Consider the following 23,239-nt stretch of genomic DNA (forward strand, 5'->3'; position numbering starts at 1 on the left):
TACATGTCTCCCTCATGAAAGACACAAGTGACTGGACAAATTAAGGTCCCTGATCAAAGGATGGCAGTCCAAAGGTACGAGGAAGAGAGAAGCAATCACAGTGAAGAGTAAAAGAGTGACATGGACATGGGACACTGGAACAAAGACCCTGAGTTCCAGCTGCTGAGGTGCCCACAGCTCCTGGACCCCGCCCCACTTCTTTCAAGGCCTGGTTATCAGCTCTTCTTGGTTTCACTAATTCATTATATTTCCATTTTCTAGATTAAAATGTACTTCAGCACTATTGTTCTCATCGTTCTTTTTAACACACAACTATTTTCCTTGCATTGACTCATGAATTTATGATTATAAGAAGATAGTAAGCTCATACTAGGTAGACTTCCATCTTAAATTTAAAGATGAGAACTATAGCATTTTTCTATATATTCACTTGGCATTTAGTTTTTTAATTACAAGGAAAAATCCAAGACCCTAGCTCCAACAAACAAGCAAATAAACAATCTGTTCTGAATAACTTGCAACAGTTTTCAACTGGATAAATGAGTACATATCTGGTTAATTAGCAACCACACCACTCTTACAGGTCATAAGCTACTGTACTTCTAAAAGCTCTGAATTTTTTAACAATTGGATCTTGTACAAAAGTATCTTCTAGGGCTAGGATTGCTCTGCCAGGCTTGGGAAACAGCATTTGTATGCTATGGAATCTTAACACCAATACATTAGACCTGAGAACCTGGAGAGAAAAAATAGGTGGTACTAAACCATTTCCTTATTTTGTGTCTGTGAACTTCTTCCCAAATATTTAATAATAATACCTTACAATTTTATACATCAATTATATCTCAATAAAGCTGAAATTTAAAAAATCAAAGAAATAATTGCCTACTCCAAAGTCATGAAAACATTCTCCTTTATTCTCTTCTAAATGCTTTATAGTTTTAGCTTCCAGTTTTAGGCCTAAGATCCAACTCTAATTATTATTTGTATATGGTATGAAGTAGGGGTCAATGTTATCCTTTTTCCATATGGACCAAAACCCATTAAAATTTTACTTTTCAACAGAATACATTTTATAATTCTCTTATAATTTTTAATCCTGAGAACACTTTAAAATATAGCTTTAAATCTTAATCTAAATGACACTCAGTTGACACATTTCTCAATATAAAAGCATTTTGCCTTAAGACTAATACTATGCTAACTCACATATACGGAATCTAAAAATAGTACCGATGAACTCAGTGACAAGAACAAAGACGCAGGTGCAGAGAATGGACTGGAGAACTCAAGGTTTGGGAGGGGGCGGGGGGTGAAGGGGAAGCTGAGACGAAGCGAGAGAGTAGCACAGACATATATACACTACCAACTGTAAAATAGACAGCCAGTGGGAAGTTGTTGTATAACAAAGGGAGTTCAACTCGAGGATGGAGGATGCCTTAGAGGACTGGGACAGGGAGGGTGGGGGGAACTTGAGGGAGGGTGGGGGGGAGTCAAGAGAGGGAGGGAATACGGGGATATGTGTATAAAAACAGATGATTGAAATTGGTGTACCCCCCCAAAATAATAAATAAATAAATAAAATTAAACAACAACAACAACAACAACAACAACAAAATATTATTAAGGGTCAAATAGTAAAAATAATCTTCTGGACAAATGAGTTTTATTTCAAACAATTAAAACACAATTCATTTATAAATTCAACTCTGTAAAAGCAAAGCATGGTCATTTTACAACATTTAAAATGTAAACATTACTTTTTACTATAATTTTAAGAGTTATTCTTTGTTGCAATTGTTAAAATTTTATAGTTATGAAATTGCACCTTTTGCTTTTGGCAAACAACCACAGAAAGTGAAGTTTTAGGTGTTATTTGACAAATAGCACCATATTAAGTTGTAGCTAAAATTTAAAGTGGAAATATATATGATCATTCTCTTAAAGTATTTATATGGTTACAATGTTCATGTTGTATCTCTTACTGCTATCTATCCATCTACAATGGATATGATCACACAATAAGTCTACAAGAAGGGAACTATCTGTTGAGCACTTGCTATGTGATGAGCACTGAGCTACATGCTTCCATTGCATGAATCTCCCTTAACCTTCACGACACAACAACCCTACAAGAGAATCCTCATCCTCTGCGCCCCACCCCCCTCTATTTTATAGATGAAGAAATCAAGACTCAATGAGGTTAAATATTTCCCCAAATCTACGGCTAGCAAGGGACAGAGGTGGGGTTATTAGGGAACTCTATCTGAATTCAAAACCCAAGCTCTTTTCTCTACATAGCACTACTTTATTCTCTGGCGGGAAATGGTTGATAAAAGATAAATTACATATCTTAGGACATTCATTGGTAAATTACTTTTCAGTAAATCAAAGAAGCAACACGTTTTTCTGAATATCTTGCTCAGGACTATGCCAGGCACTGTAAAGACAATTAAGAATGCTCTCTTACCATGAAGGGTTTTATAACCTTGCTGAGGAGACATAACTACTATGTATGACACAATTAGTGAAAAATATTAGTTAAAATTAACTGTTAAAGTAAGATCTGGAGACTACTGATGGTGTAGGTGTTTTTGAAATGAAGGACTGTGTTGAGGACACTGAATTAACTTTAGAGTGGGACTACATTAAAAAGGATCTTGAAAGAGTAAAATTCAATAAAGCTGAATTTAAGAATCCCCTAGAGATTTTGGATTTGGCATAAAGAAAGAGGTGTTTTTAAAAAGTTTTTTTTTTTTTTCAGCAGAAATACTCAAGGTATCGTTGAGTAGAGTGTGAGAAATGAAGTCGTGAGGAACTAGTTTTTGAAATTCTAGTGTAGAACGAGGGCCTGAACCAAGGTGGTGCTGGTGAGAAACTTGAAAACCAAATGCTATATTACCAGAATTAAAATCCTGCTCTCCAACAGTATTTTGCTCACTCTAGATAAGATACTATGATCGAAACAAAGAACACGAAAAACATATATGGCTGTCAGCATGCTCCCCCAAATATGGAAATTCCAGATACATCTAACTTAATCCATATTGTTTTCAGTAAATAGATCTGATCTTGTTATAAAAAGATCATCCCTGTGAAAGTTAAAAACATTTTTAAAGCCCTCTTACTCTTTTGTAGTCTCTGAATAACTAGTTCTCTAGGAAGAAGGAAAGAGGATAGCATATTTTTATGAAATCTCTGTAATGCTAGTGCCAACAAAATGTGATTTAATACCTGTAAGACATGTGGATTCTTTCAGTTATCTTCAGTATGCCAATTTTTTTATAGAGGGTTTTAAAGATTCATTTTCCTAAATTATTATTCTAGCTCAATGAAATCTCTTCTTTCCAAATCTATTAAGTACAGTATTATAAAGACATTTGATTGGATGAACTGGAACATAAATCAGTCATCATAATTTATATGGTAATTAATTCAGACCAAAGCAAAGAAGGATTGTGAAACCAAAACATGAAACAATTTAGCAGAATTTTCATCTTAGAGATTAATTTTGATCCCAATGGCTTGTTTAAATTCATGGTTTTGTGGTTCCAAGATGTCATAGAAAACTCGGTTTTTGTCAAAATGGTCTCTAATAAAAACTAAATCTTCAGTGGAATAGCTATCATTTTTTCCAGTCCAAAGAGTCAGGCTGTACCTGCATTAAAATAAAACAGAATTATATAGTTAAAAGAGAAAGATAAGACACAGTGATGAAGAATTCCAATAAGCCTAAAAATAGTTACTCTCATTTGTCTCTAACCCAAATTCACACAGAAGAAAAAATTAATTAGCACTGGTGGAACTATATTTTCCTGTTTCATTCCTTCATCAACATCAAAGGGAATAGAGAGAATAAAACTCACATTGCTGTTGCCGCAATCAGGTACCCACCGTAACTGAATTAACGTTAACTGACTTTAGAAACCCAGACTGGTAGCACCGGAAATGGGCCCAATTTGGACAAGAGAACTGAGGAGACTGTGCTGCTGATCAAGGAGTCTGTTCCCTACACAGAACCCGCAAGTCTAACCTGGTTCCTTCAGTAGCCAGGCCAGAGTCAAAAGCACAAGTGGAAGGAACAGGGAAGAGACACAAACGTCACTGACGTTCCCAGTGTTCATATTCACTTGTGAGTGGCCCTGCTATCCCTTCTGGGGGTTTCTGTATGAGACACAAGAATGTCACGAGATGTCACTAAGAACGCCAAGCAGAATAAACCTAGATCTATTTCTGGAGTTAAAAAACAGGAATAATATATGCATATTTATGATGGCTATAAGAATATGCTCAGAATTTTAATGTTACTTAAATTGTATATTTTCATTTCTTCCTGTGACATTACTATTACATTACTCTTATTACATTAGAGTTTAGAGAAATGCAAAGCTGTTAAGTATTTTCATATTTATTTTCCTCATAAACATGTCAGAATCCAGGGAAAATCTCCAAAGCAGTTCTTCTACTAATGATAAGAGACAGTGTAACCAATTTATATATTCTTGCTATATTGACACATTCCTGTCCTTAAGGATGACTACATCATTCCGAAGTTGTAACAAAGGAAAGTACTTTGGGTTTTGTTCCACAGTAGTATTATGTGACAAACCAAACAGAATTTTAAACTACTGTGGGGAACACAGGAAAAAGAAAAAGAAAACTACTTTAAAAGTTTACATTTTTGCTAAAATGGCATTTTTATTACTTTATTTGAGCACCATGGTGACAAACCTTATAAAAAGACAGATATGAATTTAGGTTAGAAGAAGAGATTTCCAGTGTAATTTTGCCTTGTTTAATCCTCCGGCTACTGTATTTAAACTAAAATAAGAAAAATAAAATTGCCTAAGGGTATTTTATTTATTTTTTTATTTTTTTCACTTTATTTATTTATTATTTTTTGGGGGGGGTACACCAAGTTCAATCATCTGTTTTTAGACACATATCCCTGTATTCCCTCCCTCTCTTGACTCCCCCCCCACCCTCCCCTAAGGGTATTTTAAATTGCGTTCATTCAAATCAATTCTCAGGTTTCATTTTTAAAGCTCTTTTCATTGTAAAATAACACATATAGGAAAAGATGCATAAACCATAAATGTAAGTTTTAACAAATTATTATAAAATGAACTCCAGTGTAACAAAACACAAATCAAGAAAAAATACTGCCAGCACCCCAGGAGACACCTGTATATCACTGCCCCATCACAACCTTGCCTACCTCCGGAGTCCTCACAACCTTAACTTTTGGGTTGCCATCTTCTTGCTTTATTTACCACCTGTATATCCATCCTAAACAATACAGTTTAATTTTTTTTGCCTGTTAATGAATTTTGTATAAATGGAATCATATGGGTATATAATTTTTTTTGGTTTTGCTTCTTTTGCTGAATATTGTGTGTGAAATTTATCCAAGTTGAAACATGTAGCTACAGTTTATTCATTTTCTTTGGAAAACAGTTTAGCAGTATCTACTAAAATGGAAAATATGAATACCCTATGACCTAGAAATTCTACTTCTAGAAATTTCTTTCTGATATAACGTTTAAAAATGCAGGCACATTTGCACCAGGATATGTGTGTATGTGTCTGCATTTATATATATGAATGTTCACAGCAGCAATCTTTGCAATAGCTAAATCCATGAAATAATCCAAATATTCAATAATAGAATAAACTCTGACATGCAAATAATAGAATATATAATTCATTATAAATTCTGTATTAGAGCCCTTTTGATTTACAAAAATCTTCCCCAACTCTGTGCTTTACCTGTTCATGTCCTTCATGGTATCTTTTGATGGAAAGAATTTCCAAATTTTAATGTGTTCAAATTACTCGAACATATCCTTTATGGCTAGCGATTTTTGTGTCTTGTTTAAGAATTCTTTCCTATCCCCAATGTTATGAAAATGTCTCTAGTGAAATATTCCATTGAAATTTTTTTTGTTTACCATTAATAAAAGAAATTGAAGATGATTCAATGAAATGGAAAGATATCCCATGCTCTTGGATTAGAAGGATTAACATTGTTAAAATGGCCATACTACCCAAAGCAATCTACGGATTTAATGCACTCTCTATCAAATTACTCATGGCATTTTTCACAGAACTAGAACAAATAAAAGACCCAGAATTGCCAAAGCAATTTTGAAGAAAAAGAATAAAGCAAGAGGCATAACTCTCTCAGGCTTCAGACAATACTACAAAGCTAAAGTAATCAAAATAGCATGGCATTAGCACAAAAACAGACATATGGATCAATGGAACAGAAGAGAGAGCCCAGAAATAAACCCACACTTAGGGTCAATTAATCTTTGACAGAGGAAGCAAGAATATAGAATGGAGAAAATACAGTCTCTTCAGCAAGTGGTGTTGCGAAAGTTGGACAGCCACAAGCAAATCAATGAGGTTAGAACACACCCTCACACTGTACACAAAGATAAACGCAAAATGGCTTAAAGACTTAAATATAAGACATGACACCATAAAACTCCTAGAAGAGAACATAGGCAAAACATTCTCTGACATAAATTGTACCAATGTTTTCTTAGGTCAGTCTCCCAAGGCAATAGATATAAAAGCAAAAATAAACAAATGGGACCTACTCAAACTTATAAGCTTTTGCACAGCAAAGGAAACCATAAACAAAATGTAAAGACAACCTATGGACTGGAGGGAATATTTGCAAATGATGCAACCGACAAGGGCTTAATTTCCAAAATATACAAACAGCTGCTATAACTCAATAACAGCAAAAGAACAACCCAATCAAAAAATGGCCAGAAGACCTTAATAGACATTTCTCCAGAGAAGACAGACAGATGGCCAACAGGTACATGAAAAGATACTCATCATTGCTAATTATTAGAGAAATGCAAATCAAAACTACAATGAGGACTACCTCACACCGGTCAGAATGGGCATCATTAAAAAGTCTACATATAACAAATGGTGGAGAGAGTGTGAAGAAAAGGGAACCCTCCCACACTGTTGATGGGAATGTAAATTCATATAGCCACTATGGAAAACAGTATGGAGATTCCTCAGAAAACTAAAAACAGAGTTACCATATGGTCCAGCAATTCTACTCCTGGGCATATATCCAGACAAGACTAATTCGAAAAGATACATACACCTCTATATTCATAGCAGCACTATTTACAATAGCCAAGGCATGGAAGCAATTAAATGTCCATCGACAGATGAATGGATAAAGAAGATGTGGTTTACATATGATGGAATACTACTCAGTCATAAAAAGAATGAAATAATGCCATTTGCAGCAACATGGATGGAACTAGAGATTATCATACTAATTGAAGTAAGTTAGAAAGAGAAAGACAAATGTCATATGATATCACTTACATGTGGAATCTAAAATATGATACAATGAACTTATCTATAAAATAGAAACAGACTCTGATATAAAGAACAGACTTGCAGTTGTTAAGGGAAGGGGCCTGGAAGAGGGATGGATTGGGAGTTTGGGATTAGCAGATGCAAACTATTATATATAGAATGGATAAACAACAAGGTCCTAATGTATAGCATAGGGAACTATATTCAATATCCTGTGATAAAACATAATGGAAAAGAATATGAAAAAGAATGTATGTGTATAACTGAATTGCTTTGCTGTACAGTAGAAATTAACACATTGTAAATCAACTATACCTCAATAAAATAAAAATTTTAACAAAGGCTTTGTTGTTTACCTTTCATATTTAATAAAAGACTCTGAAAGTTAAGAGAAACCCAAAATTAGGGACAGAGTTCCAACAACAAAAACAGGACTCTCCACCTACCAAAAAACAACAACAACAACAAAAACTAGACAGAGAAGTAAAATAATCTACTTAGTGCAATGCCATGGAGCCAAAGGATAAGAGAGTTTCAAACTGAAGAGGGGAACCAGCAGTACTCAAATGTTACAGAGGTTAAGAATTTGGCTTGAACAAAGTGTGATCTTCAAATAAGAAATTTCAGGAGAGTAATTGACTACATAGAAGTGGAAGGTGAGGAAACTGAGGCAGTAAGTAATGAAAGAAATAGATGGTAGGATTTGAAGATGGCAGCCTAAAGTCAGCACTGCCTCCTTTTCCTCCTAGAATCACCCAAAAGTAACAAAAAGAACAAAAGAATGAAAATAGAAACCCTATCTTCAATGAAATTAAGAAAGAACTGAAAGTGCAAGTTACAAAACAGGTGAAAAGGTTTCTAACTGCAACAGAAATTAAGGCCACATGTAAGGAGGTGGAGACAGTTTGCTCATGTATGCTGATTACAGAGAAAGCCTATAAGAGACACTTCTAGATGAGAGGTATATCCCACCTAAACACTTGGCACAGTGGGAATGGTGTCCTTGAACTACAAGTGGGAGCTTTCCTGGATTAGATTTGGTCTCAAGAAGCAGTGGAGACAAAGAAACAGAACAGGAAAGCCATAGTTGTAAGAATCAGACTGTTTCTGTGAAAACCCAAAATTTTAAATTTAAGAGACAGATGAAAGATCTTACCTAGAGATACCACAATTGCCTATCTCCCTTGACTGGAGAGAAGTTAAAGGCTAAACAAAGTCACTCATAAGACTCTCTGGGTCATAAGGAGCATAGTCCTGATCCCTTTTCATTATGAACTTTAGGCAAGCTACTGGTCTAAAAAAAACCTCACTTTCTTTAAAGCAGACTAATCAAAACAAATTTGGCAGAGATTTTATATAAGAGAGTACAAGAAGATATAAGGAAAAATAAATAGCAGATGGAGAAATAAAAACCTCATCTTTAAAAAAACTATCAGATAGCTGAAACAGACATAAAACTAAAAAAAAAAAAAAAGCCGCAAAACAGATGAAAGCCATGACCCAAACATTTTTTAAATGATGCAGTTGCCTCTTTGAAGAGCACAAAGCAGAGATACGAATTCATGGAAGACGTTTCAAGACAATAGAAAAGAGATGATAAAATATTAATTGGCAGATCTTAGGAAAGAAGTGGAAAATTAATACTATTACAGAAATAAGGTGGAATCTGAAGGTATACAAGAGAGAACAGACATTGTTGAAAATTGTAAGGATCAGAAAAGACAAATTACAAAATAAAGTAAAATAAAATGCAAACAAATAAAAAGGAAAAAAGACCAAAAGAAAATAATAGATATCAAAGACAGGCAAAGGAGCTCTACATAGTCATAACTGGAATCTCTGAAAGAGAAACCATAGTGTTATAAATGCAATAGAACAAGTATTTTAAAATATAATTCAGAGAAATATTACAGAAAAGAAGAGCATTTGAATCTCTACATTGAAAATAACTCCATATCGCTAAAACAAACTGGTATAGAATGGCCCATATTGAGACATATTCTAGTAAAATTATCAGGCCTCAAAGATAAAGAATCCTTTCTACATTCAGTTTCCCCCATTTCCCTGCTCCGAAGTCAAGTCGCTTATAAGGGCAAAAAAATAATCAGACTGGCTTCACACTTTGCCACATCAACACACATTAGAAAGCAGAAGAGCAATGCCTTCAGAATCCTCAAGGAAGGGTACTGCGAGCCAAGAATTTTGCAGCCAGCCAATCTATCATTCAATATGAAGTATAAAGGACATTAAGAAAGAGTACAGTCAACTCAAATTAGATGAGAGGGGGTGAAGAAATACACTAATTTTATTATTGCTAATGGAAGTTAACGGGCACTTGTAAAGAAGTAGATTAAGCATATTTTATAAAGTAGCAGTAAGAACTAACCAATAGGAAAAAAACTAACTTACCAAATATTCAGAATTAAAAATAAAAAACAAAACAGCAACAGTGAAATGTTTTTTAAAGCAATAGAAATAGCAAATATGCTAGTTTTTTTTAAATGACAGAAAACAAGACAAAATATATCTATAATATAAATAAATGTAAATAAGTTAAACTCTTCTTTTAAAAGAAAAAGACTGTTAGATTAGATTAATAGGAGCTAGGCATCTAGGCAGCTGACAAGGAACTTAACAACATGGAAAGAAAGAAGGCTAGAAAGAACCCTCAGGGACTGGGTTGAAATTGGAAGTATCAGTATGAACTCATGGGTTGGTTAAAAAAAAATAATACACACACACACAAAAATACACACACAGATACAGAGATGGTTATAGATGTATATGTAGGAGTGCGTATGTGTATGTACATCTACATGGGTGTGTTTTTATATGCACACATATTTACATATACAGACCATAACTACACATATACATACACATATATTTTCCAGCTCTGTCCACTGAGAGATCCTAAAAGCATTGACACCCTAGGAGCAATGATTATATTAAAATTCCACATTTTAAATACCACCTGCCACTATAACCAAGCAGGGATCCTGGAAGAAGTGGCTGATTTGAGAATTGGGACAAGTACGTGATGAGCTTGCCAAGAATGCAAGACCTGAGGTCTGTCATGAGGAAATATTGAACTGACTGAGACCAAGGACATTTTTCATAATAAAAGGCTGTAGTCTTTAAGACTGTCATGTGTATGAGAGGAAGGAAGAAACTACTTTGAAGGAGACTGATGCAAACTAAATACAATGCATGTTCTTGGAGAGTTTCTTGGATCACAGGAAATAAGAAGGATTGTTGGAATGGTTGGTAAATTTGAATGGAATCTGCAGATTGCATGGGAGTGTTGCCTCAATGCTGATTTCTGGGTTGGGAGGCTGCATAGTAGTAATACAGGAGTGCATCCTTGTGTGGGGAAGTGTATACTGGACTACTTAAGGATATGGGGCATCATGATTGAAAAAAAAATAGAAAAAAGAGAGAAAGAGAGGTGGGGGAGAGAGAGAGGGATGCAGGGAGAGAGAATAGATAAACAATTTGGGAATCTGGGTAAAGGAGATGTAGTAGTTTTATGCAACTTTTCTGTATGTTTAAAAAAATTATTTTTTTAATGACAATAAGTCACCCTTAAAATAGTCAATGAAAAACAAAACTTTATATATTTATTTTTCAAAGGAAAGATAAAGCAAAGTCATTCAAGACAAACAAAAAGAAAGACAATGTGAATTTAGGTAAAAAAATCATTAAAGACCAAGAAAGAGATCTTTTAATAATAAAGGTGTAATTCTTCATGAAGATAATAAAACCCATATAAATATGCCCCAAATAACATATCTTGAACATTTAATAACCAAAAATTATGAAGGTAGAAGAGGAAGCAGACAAAAACACTTTAATAGTTGGAGACTTTAACTCTCTTAGTCCGTAAAAGAGCAAGTAGCCAAAAAATTAAAAATGCCAAATATTTACACACATGCAAAATGGCACACTCATAAGGTTATTCATTATAGCACTGTTTGTAATATCAAAGATTAGAGATATCCTTTATGTTCATCAATAGGAGGCTGGTTAAATAAATTATAGTACATACATAAATATGATGCACCTAGAAAAGAAAAATGAGGTACGCTGAAAAAAGCTCCAAGGTGTATTGCTAAGTTAAAATAAAAAAAAAAAGCAAAGAACAGAACAGAAGCAAAGTATATAATAATATTATACCTTTTGTTTTAAAAAGGAGGGGAAAATAAGAATCTATACTTGTATGCACTTTTATATGTAAAGAAACTACTAACTGTGGTTGAACAAGAAACTGACACCTGTGGTTATTAGTGAAGTTGAGCAGGACTGGGTTAATGGGAGAAAGACTTTTCACAGTATAACTCTGTTCATTGGTTTTTAAACCTTGTGACTGTATTACTTATTCAAAGAATTACATTAAAAATATTTTAAAAGCAAAGAGTAAGGCATGAAAGACTTAAATAATGTAACTAATAATGTATGTTACTCTGTCACAGAAACTAGTAGTTTGACTCTAATATGCAGTCTCCTTTCTTTCTTATAACAATTCCCTGAATTCTGACTAGGCATAAGACTGTGCAGAATAATAGCTGCATGTCCCAGCTTCCCCTGCAGCTAGGTATAGGCACATGATTAAGTTAAAGCCAACAAGTATGTGCAACTTCTAAGTTATGCCCTTGAAGAACAGGGACAGGCCCTGAGCCTTTTTCCCTCCATTCTCAGACATGGCAGTAATCAATCTGACCATATAGATGAGGTCAGTATCAAGTACCAAGAGAGAAGGAATTTGGGTCCTTGACACTGTGAAGGCATCAAAATTGCCCTGGACTATTTATGCTTTCCCAGTTATGTGAGAGAGAAGCAAACTTAAGTTTAAGCTGCTGTTAATTTAGGTTTCTGTTATAACAGCCAAACTATATCCTCATAAAATACATGAACTCATACAAATATCCATATATCAAGCCATTAATAAAATCTTAATAAAGTCTACAAAGTAGAAATAATATAGACATTACCTGATTACAATAAACCTATAATAATAAAATAGACAATAAACTTACAAAACTATTAACCAATCCAAAATAAAATAATTCTACTATCTCAGTGCCTAAAAAATTTTCTCTTAAAACAACTTTCGAGACAGGAGCAAAAGCCACAATTGCAGAATATTTATAAATTAATGGTAATGAAAACCTACACATAAGAAACAATAAGATACAGCTACAGCAGTGATCAGAAAAAAAAGTATAGTCTTAAATATTTATGTTAATAAATGTAAATATATTAATAAATATAAAAATGAAAATAAATTAAGCATCTAACCCAAGAAATTAGAAGAAACTACATGAAACAGAACTTTAAAAGATAAAAGGCAGAAATTAGTAAATCATAAACCAGAAAAATAAATAATCCAAGAGTTTGTTCTCAAAAAAAGGGAGAGACTAAACCATTACCTAGTTTAATCAAGATATAAGGGAGAAAACTCAAATAAACAAAATAAGGAAATTATTTTAAAGACACACAAGAAACCAAAAGAAAAAGCAACTATTTTAATCATCTGTGTGTAAATAAACCTTAAAACCTGGGTGAGATAAACAATTTTCTAGGAAAATACAATATATCAAAATTGGCTACCAAATAGAAAAATCAACCATTTATGTAAGAAATAGAAAAGACTGTAAAAGTTAAGCTTTCCCTAAAGCACCAGGTTTAGATGGTTTCAATGTTGAGTTTATGAAAACTCAGGTACAGGCCATTTGAATGTTATTTTTAACATCCCACAAAATGTAAAAAGAAAGGTCCCTAGTCTTTTTAATGAAATATCCATGATATTGACCTAAAACTAAGAAAGAAAAAAACTACAGACAAATCTCACATTCAAATGCTGAAATCCTAACTAAAATATTAGCAATAAAATTCAACAGTACATTAAAAGAATGATAAATCCTGATCAAGTGGGGTTTATTCTGTAAATGTGTGGATGGTTCAATATATAAAATATTAATAAAATTTATTTTATTTAACAGATAAAGGGAGAAAATACGGTTATTTTCATAGAAACTGAAAAAGCATTTAGTAAAAACGCAATACCCAAAGGAATGTGGATACTTCTTTAATGTTTGAGTATATGCTTCCCTTACTCTCAACAATATAGTGAATTATCAAACAGGGTCTTTTTCTGGATGATTTGTGATAATTCTTTATTTGTGAGAATTCGTTACAACTATCTGACATACGTGTTGAGGACAGTTTTACCAGAAGCTTTCCATTTTTACGTATTCAAATGTATCGAACTTTCCTTTTATAGCTTCTGGGTTTTGTGCCTTATTAAGAAGGGTCTTCTCCATTCTGAAACTATATGAAAAAAAATTCATCACTTGTGTTTTCTTTATGCATTTAATGTTTGGTGTTAAAGTCTTTAATTCATCTGGAATTTATTGTGGAGGAAGGATTAAGGAAAGATGTTAACTTTGTTTTTGCTACAGTGTTGGCCTGTTGTCCCAACACAGGTTATTGAACTTTTGCTCCAATGATCTGAAATACCAGCTTTTTCCTGTTCTGAGTTCCATGATAGAGTTAGGTTTATTTCTGGACGTTCCCTGCTGTTCTACTGACTAGTCTATTAAAAAGATAGCATCAAAAACTGTTTCAATATCTGTAGCTTTATAATATATAATATTTAATATATGGTGCAACCAATTTTTATTACATATTAAAATAATAAAATTTTGGGAATTCCTTGGTGGTCCAGTGGTAAGGACTTGGTGCTTTCACTGCCAACGGTCTGAGTTCAGTCCCCGGTCAAGGAACTAAGATCCCACAAGCCACACGGCCAAAATAAATAAATAAATAAATAAATAAATAAATAAAATTTTTACATGGAAAAGATTTCTGGAATTATGACAGAGTTCAAAGGGAAATTACTTTACCCACTGATAACTTTTTGTGAATGTATAACATAATGAAAAAAATGACAAACATTTACTAGGCACCTACTATGTGCAAAAGCTTTTGTGAGGAATAGAGGTGAAAGACAGGATGTGAAGGTTCATCAAGGAGCTTCACTCCAGTGAGGAAGTCTGAGTGCTTACAGAATCAATGTTCATTCTCTCTTTCTCTCGCACACACACTGTCTTTACATAATCAGTTTTCATCTTCTTTCTGTCTCTCACACACACTCACATGCACACGCTCTAGTGTTAAACGTACACATACCTGTTTGATTGCTTTAACAGCCAGATTAACTGAGAACAAGACTGCCTGACTAATGCTGCTCTGACGGGAAATGTTACGGGCTGATTTATTTCATTACATATACATTCCATCTCTTTCACCATTGTCCAACTGTAACCTGAAATGAAAAGAAAGAAATTTAACTTTTCTAATCAGAATCCTGAAAGTCAATTAAGTATAAAACTAAATTACATATGAATAAGTTCATAGGTAATTCATAAACATTTCCATTTGGATTCAGAGAAATTAAAATACTACTAAATGCAAGAAAGTATTCTGAGTTTTGGAAAATGCAAATAAAAAATTAAATCTAAAATCATGTCACAAGTGACCTAGAACAATAAACAAAAAATTAAAACATCAGAAAAGAATTTATCTCTCAAGTACAAAAAAGGAAATTTTGACACAATATTTACTTTAAAGATTCTAAGGCTCTGCATCATTAATATTCTCTATAAACTTAGATTTCCCACCTGTGTTAAGTTTTCTTTTCCCATAGAAAGATGGTTGGTAGGTGTTTACTAGCTGTTTAAGTAATAATTAACTTCAATTTTTTTTTTTGGAGTGGGGGTCTAGTCCAAATTACTTACACATTCTATCTGAAATAGAAATAGGGTTTCCCTGGTGGCAGAGTGGTTAAGAATCCACCTGCCAATGCAGGGGACATGGGTTCAAGCCCTGGTCCGGGAGGATGCGACATGCCACGGAGCAACTAAGCCCATGCACCACAACTACTGAGCCTGCGCTCTCGAGCTCACGAGCCACAACTACTGAGCCCACGTGCACAACTACTGAAGCCCACGTGCCTAGAGCCCATGCTCGGCAACAAGAGAAGCCACTGCAAGGAGAAGCCCGGGCACCACAAGGAAGAGTAGCCCCCACTCGCTGCAACTAAAAAAAGCCCAAGCATAGCAACAAAGACTCAATGCAGCCAAAAATAAAATTAAACTAAAATTTTATTAAAATTAAAATTGACTTTTATATGTGTTTTGTATTTTAAATCACATTTAGACATTGTGGAAAACACATTCACCTGTTTACAAACAGCTTCAGAAAAAAATTCTATATTTTAAACATAACCCCTAAACACTATCAAAAGTATCAATCAATAGGTTGTAAAATGTATTGGTCAGTAAAGGAACAATTTACAAAAAGCCTATGTGAATATATTAGTTGAGCAGCTAAATTCCTGAAAGAAGGGAAAGGTCTGCTTTCCATTAAAATCTGGAAAATTATATCTTTTTAATTAGAAAAAGGGGTTGCTAACAGAAGCTATACTTACATTACCACAAACTTATAAACTCTCTTTTATAAAATTTGTAGCATAAGAAGGGAGGATAAAACGCATGTTGGTAACGACCAGAGGCCAGTGGGGGAAACGCGGCCTGGAAACATTACTTAAAAACCCGGATATGGTTTAACTCAGTACAAGCCTGAGGTTAAAGCCAGAGTTAGACTAAACTGTGACTAAAAGGAGATTAGAGTCAGGCTATTAAGTTGTTTCTAGTTTACCTTCTTTCAACACTTTGAATTACATGCTGTATTCTTTACTGACACTAATAAAAATTAAAAGGATTAGAAAATTAAAATAGAACAAATTTAAAGCATATTATTTTTTTCTCAATCATATCAATTGTTGGTCCAGGGGGTTATAACCTAAATGTTACTACTCACCAGATAGCAGTTACTCCAATCTCATGTTAGATTTTAAAACTTTACATCCAAAAACAGTAATAGCAAATAAGAAAAAAAAAAAAAAAAAAAAAAGGATGCCCTTAACACAAGATAAAGGCTAACATCTCCACAGAATCTAAATAACTTCTTGGTTAATTATTTTTACCATGTGTTCAGGTGCCTCAGAGCATCTGATTGCTTACTGGCTGTTTACTGGAAAATCACTACCTAGGAATGTATGAAGAAACAGAAAGATGAATCCAAATAGTGTAATAAATTTTAGCCAGGAAAAAGAATCTGAATATCAGGTCCGTCTGTAAGAGCACATAAAGGGAAAGAAGAAACCCAGCCTAGAGGAGAGTCTCATGGCCTCACACACTCCCTGTCTAGCCAAAGAGAGCTTGAGGACACCAAGGTTCCAGCAGCCTACATTTGGGGCTCCTTCTAATGTCCAGGGAACAGTATCTGTGCTCTTCACCATACACCCCCTACTTCTGGCCTCACATTACTTGAGAAGGTGTTATTACCACTTCTTTATCTTTCATCTGACATAGGGAGTTTGCTTGAAAGTAAAAGGAAGAAAGAAAAGAGTACAGAATGTTTTACAAGTTCAAAGAGACCAACTCAGGATTTGTTTAAAGTATGTAAAGAAGCAGCTTTGGTTATTCTAGACCTTGCAAATGAATATTTTCCGTGGAAGCTTGGTGACAGAATGTTACCAATGAATGAGTATCTATCTGAAATAACAGAAAGAAGAGTCACACATACATCTTTAGGCCAGATCTTTCTCTCCATTAGGCTCTTAGATTTTGTAGAATGTGTTTTTGGTTTTGTATTAAAGGTATTATTTTTACATTTGAGTATATTTTATTCTGACCAAAAGGAATATATTTTTAAAATTATCACCTTCATTGACTTTCTCAGGATGCCATCCTGTTGTCCAACCCAGGGAAAATGTCACATCTGGAAAGAAGGATGTCACAGTGTCTATAAAAGGTTTTGCATCCACTACTCTGCTATTTCCATTTGGACCAGGAAGAATATCAGCATTAATCCACACTGGACGCTTCAGAAGCCTCTTCACGTTTTCCAAGAGCATCATGGATGGTTCCACAGCTGCCAGACTAAAAACAATTTGTTGTCAATGAGATATATCCCTAAAGTAAAAGTAAAAAGTTCTTTTTGACTAGTGGCTCTAATGTTGTCAAATTCATGATAAAAGTATAATACCATAATACCTGAATTAAATAAAATCAAAGAGCAGATAGCACCAGAGGGGAAAGTTAACATGTGCCATATCTTAAAATGTTAACTTACTTATACTTATTATTCATGAAGGTACCTACAAGTGTCTATAAACATATGAGTAATACCACTACATGTAGACAGACAGAGCTTTCAAAACTCTGTATTAGGATCACTCAGTATAAAAACAATTCATGGAAATAAAATCAAGTATAAACAAATGGGACCCCATGAAACTTAAAAGCTTTTGCACAGTGAAAGAAACCATAAACAAGACTAAAAGGCAACCCTCAGAATGGGAAAAAATAGTTGCCTATGAAACAACGGAAAGAATTAACCTCCAAAATATACAAGCAGCTCATGCAGCTTCATACCAAAAAAGCAAATAACCCAATCCACAAATGGGCAGAAGACCTAAATAGACATTTCTCCAAAGAAGACATACAGATGGCCAACAAACACATGAAAAGATGCTCAACATCACTCATCATCAGAGAAATGCAAGTCAAAGCCACAATGAGGTATCACCTCACACCGATCAGAATGGCCATCTTCACAAAATCTGGAAACAACAAAAGTTGGAGAGGGTGTGGAGAAAAGGGAACTCTCCTGCACTGTTGGTGGGAATGTAAGTTGGTACAGCCACTATGGAAAACAATTTGGAGGTTCCTTAAAAAACTACAAATAGAACTACCATATGATCCAGTAATCCCACTCCTGGGCATCTACCCAAAGAAAACCATAATCCCAAAAGAAACATGTACCATAATGTTTACTGCAGCACTATTTACAATAGCCAGGACATGGAAGCAACCTAAATGCCCATCAACAAATGAATGGATAAAGAAGATGTGGCATATATATACAATGGAATATTACTCAGCTATAAAAAGGGATGAGATGGAGCTATATGTAATGAGGTGGATAGAACTACAATCTGTCATACAGAGTGAAGTAAGTCAGAAAGAGAAAGACAAATATTGTATGCTAACTCAACATATACGGAATCTAAAAATGGTACTGATGAACTCAGTGACAAGAACAAGGAGGCAGATGCAGAGAATGGACTGGAGAACTCGAGATTTGGGGGGGGCGGGGGGTGAAGGGGAAGCTGAGACGAAGTGAGAGAGTAGCACAGACATATATATACTACCAACTGTAAAATAGATAGCCAGTGGGAAGTTGTTGTATAACAAAGGGAGTTCAACTCAAGGATGGAAGATGCCTTAGAGGACTAGGACAAGGAGGGTGGGGGGGACTCGAGGGAGGGTGGGGGGGAGTCAAGGGAGGGAGGGAATACGGGGATATGTGTATAAAAACAGATGACTGAACTTGGTGTACCCCCCCCAAAATAATAAATAAATAAATAAAATTTAAAAAAAATAAAATTAAATTAAAAAATAAAATAAAAACAATTAAAAAAAAGACAAACATTGACTCATCAGAGAATGTATAAGTAAGATTTAAATATTAAATTTACTCATAACCTGCCAATTCAAGTTTATGAAAATACCCAAAGTGCACACAGGTACCATGTCTCTAATACCAGCTCATGACCTTGAAGAAAAGGGTCTGTTTTCCTTCACATATTCTCATGTGAGTCTGGACGCATAAACACATTTCTAAAAATGATTCCCAGGTGTAAAATTTTTTTAACTAATTAATTTTTATTTTTTGGCTGTGTTGGGTCTTCATTGCTGCACATGGGCTTTCTCTAGTTGCGGCGAGTGGGGGCCACTCTTCATTGTGGTGCTCAGCCTTCTCATTGCGGTGGCTTCTCTTGTTGCAGAGCATGGGCTCTAGGTGTGCGGGCTTCAGTAGTTGTAGTGAGCAGACTCAGTAGTTGTGGCTCGAGTGCAGGCTCAGTAGTTGTGGCCCACAGGCTTAGTTGCTTTGCGGCATGTGGGATCTTCCTGGACCAGGGATCGAACCTGTGTCCCCTGCATTGGCAGGCGGATTCTTAACCACTGCGCCACTAGGGAAGTCCCCAGGTGTAATGTTATAACAGTTCCTTAAAGCTTTTATAAACTTCATTTTTTCCTTTATTGTAAACACCTTTTCTGGAAACAAGAGACAACTATATTTTAGTTACTTTTAAACTAAAAAGCAGCTTCACTCTTTTTATTTTCCCACATCTTTTCTAACTGATACATATATTTTGCAACAATAAGATTTTAATCAGTCTACATAATTTTCACTTTTTAAAAATACACACACAAACTCTATTGGAAAAGTACACTACTTATAAGTCTGCATCTCTTCTGAACCTTTAGCGCCTATGTTTGCTTCTAAGAAAATTAGCTTTCCGTGAATACAGCAACGGGAGGCTATGAATCCGGGGGATGAAGGAAGGGAGAACATTCAGCACCCCTCCTCACATTCCATTCTTCTTTCTAGTGGACTGGAGTCCCTCTGCCTGTGCCTCCACCACTCTTCACCTCACTCTTTCGGGGCTCCTACTTTAAGAGCAGAAACGGATAACCTCATTATTTATAGGGTCATATTTATTAGTGAGCAATGATACTGTTCACTAAAACCAGAGGAAACCAGCCTCTGTTTCACTCTGCTCCCATGTATTAAGCTGCTTTTTTTCTCACTCTTATGCCTCTGAAATGGAGGCCCTAGATATTAGTGGATTAATAAACTCTAATGCCAGACCTTACAGACACTAATTTAGATGCTGTCATTTCTCTGTTGCAAATGCTTTCTGCCTTGAATGGTATCAATGCCGTGTTAAAAACCACAATTCTGAGTTCTGGCCAACTGTACTTCCTACAAAATTCCCCCATTTTTAGTAGCAAACAACTTGTACCTATTACTCCAAAGCTTGCTTGTCTGCAAGTCCCAAAGCAGCAGCCAAGTCCCTGTGGGGTTCTGCTCTTCATGGGTGGAGTAGGAGGAAACCTTGAACTAATCCACACATGTTTCCTCTCCTTTTCCAGAAAGAATTCTTATTTCTTAAGAAATCTGGGGTCTGTGGAGGTTGGGTTAACAGTTTACATTCAGGAGGAAGCTTCTTATGCTTCCTCAATTTAGTAAGCTGACATCAGGGTGTTTAACAATGATTCGCCATCTGACGATATCTAGTCTCAGCATATTCTCCCCCAAACTGAAATTCCACCAGCATATATTGTGTCCACTACATGCAAAACACTGCACAGTTGGACATACAGAGCTATGACATGGAACATAATGAAGTAAGAATTTAATATACATATTCTGTTTTATATGTAAATATTTTAATGATCACTAATGTAGACTACAGTAATGTCACTTTCCCTTACCAGAAGGTTAAATAAGAAAAACAGAACCAGTATTAAGAAAAACACAAAACTTTACTTTAAAAAAGAAAAACAACTTTTTGTTGTAGTTTTAATTTTCTAGAACTTTACAAAATAATTATAAAATTCCTCTGGAAGAGTAACTGCGGAGGAAAAGCCATATCATTTTGGAAAAAAAAAAAAAAGACTGAGGATGAACTTTGCCCAACAGCAAGATACAATGCTTACTACAGAGAATAATATACTATGTTCTTAGCCTGGAAAACTCACTATTATAAATATTGCAAAATGAGACTTTGCTTTCAATTAATCTATAAATTCCAGGTAATTCTAATTAAAAGTATCAGTGGATAACATTCTCAATTCTTACATGTATTAGTATTAAGTTTCCCATAAAGAAATGACAAGAGGTTTGTCGAAATGATCATTTGAAGAGGGAGGTCCTGATCAGTATACGACCTAACATTTCTTTTTGGTAGTACTTATTTAGGAAATCCCAGGAAAGACTATAAACTTAGCTTTTACAGAATAGATTTTTTTTTCTAAAAAGTTACTTGGTAAGTCAAACTTTTCAGTACCTATTTTCCAATCAATTTTGTTTAGAAATTGAGGATAACAAAATAAAAATCATACTTAAAATTATAATAAATCATTTAAGATTACATTCTAAGGTAAAATTCCAGATAAAAATTTTAAATCACTGTATATTACTTAGTTACCACTCATATACAAACAAAATAACTTAGAACAAGAACTATTAAAATTTGACTACTGGGTCATTCAGCTACCCTTAGAGAGGTAGTGCAGAGTTCTGGTTCAGAGGGTGAACTCTTCATCCAGGCTGGCAGCTCTCCTACCGATTACGTGACCACAAGCAGGCTACCTACCCCTCTCTGCCTCTGTTTCCTCATCTGGAAAATGAAAATAGGGATAACCTACTTCTTAGGATTGTTATGAAGATTAAATGTATTAACACATTCAATGCTCTTAAAACAGTGTCTGACACACAATAAGTATTTCAATAATTGTTAGTTAAATTCATTTCCCTTCAAATATGCTACGACCAAAAAACTTGCAAAATCTTTTTTTTTTTTTTAATGGCACAGCCTTTTAGTGGTAGCTGCTAGCATTAGGAATGAATGTACCGATCTGACTGGTGAGGAGCCAAAGAAAATATTACAGTGAACAAGTCTAGAGGTAATAGTAAACCTTAAAAAAAAAATGAGCACATGAAAGGCAAGGAGATCTAAAATTTTGCTCACCAAGCAGTAATGATCAAATGCTATTTCGTGGTATAGAGAACACTGGACTGGCTCCAGGAAACCTGGGATCTGGTCCTAGTTCAGCTCTCGAGCTTAGCTGTTGTCACTTAACCTCTCTAGGACTTAGTTTCTTCGTCAATAAAATGGTGTTGGACCATTCACCAACTATAAAGGCTTTAAGATCTTAAAATAGCTTTCATTCACCAACAGTACAAAGAGGTTTACTAGTATATTTAGCACCACAACAAATGATTAGAATAATCGTAAAAACCCTATGAGTAAGATTTCCAAATCCTTATTAATTTCTTGAGATAATTCAATTTTAAAATATTGTTCAAAGATAAGTTAGGTATACCACACATCCTAGATTTTCATAGCAGTTGCCTTCATGGGCCATATGGTGAGCTTTTATGGTGTCACAATAAATTCCTGGCTTTACCTATAATTTTTACACTGCCAAAATGCCACAAAAGTAAAATTTTCCATGACAGCCACAGGGAAGGAAATGACACTTAAGCTTGATCTCTTCATTATCAATGTTTCCAAAATACTATTTTTCAAAAACTTCAGGGACTTCCCTGGTGGCACAGTGGCTAAGAATCCACCTGCCAATGCAGGAGCCCTGGACAGGGAAGATTCCACATGCCGCGGAGCAACTAAGCCTGTGCGCCACAACCACTGAACCTGTGCTCTAGAGCCCTCAAGCCACAACTATTGAGCCCATCTGCCACAACTACTGAAGCCTGTGTGCGCCTAGAGCCCGTGCTCCACAACAAAAGAAGCCACCGCATTGGGAAGCCCAAGTACCACAACTGAAGAGTAGCCTCTGCTCACTGCAACTAGAGAAAGCCCCTGTGCAGCAATGAAGACCCAAAGCAGCCAAAAATTAATTAATTAATAAATTTTTTAAAAAAAGAAACTTCAGTTATTAAAGAATTCTAGATAATTCCCCTTACACAACTTAAATAACATAAATCAAGTAGGAAATACATTAACTACCCCAACTACTGCCAACTCTTTCCCTCAGACTACTTTTTAATGAAAGTAGCATTTTAAATTTACCGTTCTATTGTTACCATGGTCACTTATGATAAATTCCTTTATAAAAATTAAATTTAATGTTAGCCTCAAAGGGTTCCCAAGAAACAATTTTAGCAAACAACTCAGTGCATCTTTGGTCCATTCTTGAAACATATTAGTTTGCAATTC

General features: G+C 34.8%; 1 protein-coding gene across 1 annotated transcript in view; it reads right to left on the reverse strand.

The window, feature by feature from the left end:
* Nucleotides 1-1,635: 1,635 nt before the first annotated feature.
* The window catches only part of FAM151B (family with sequence similarity 151 member B), a 38,384-nt gene continuing 16,780 nt past the window's right edge, over nt 1,636-23,239 (reverse strand). The window contains exons 4-6 of the mRNA XM_057740311.1: nt 17,149-17,366; nt 14,551-14,686; nt 1,636-3,658 (exon numbers count right to left, since the gene is read on the reverse strand). Coding sequence (XP_057596294.1) covers nt 3,499-3,658; nt 14,551-14,686; nt 17,149-17,366 — 514 coding nt within the window. The 3' untranslated portion in view covers nt 1,636-3,498. The remainder of the gene's footprint in view (nt 3,659-14,550; nt 14,687-17,148; nt 17,367-23,239) is intronic.

Source organism: Hippopotamus amphibius, chromosome 1 (assembly GCF_030028045.1).
Source record: "Hippopotamus amphibius kiboko isolate mHipAmp2 chromosome 1, mHipAmp2.hap2, whole genome shotgun sequence".
NCBI lineage: Eukaryota > Metazoa > Chordata > Mammalia > Artiodactyla > Hippopotamidae > Hippopotamus > Hippopotamus amphibius.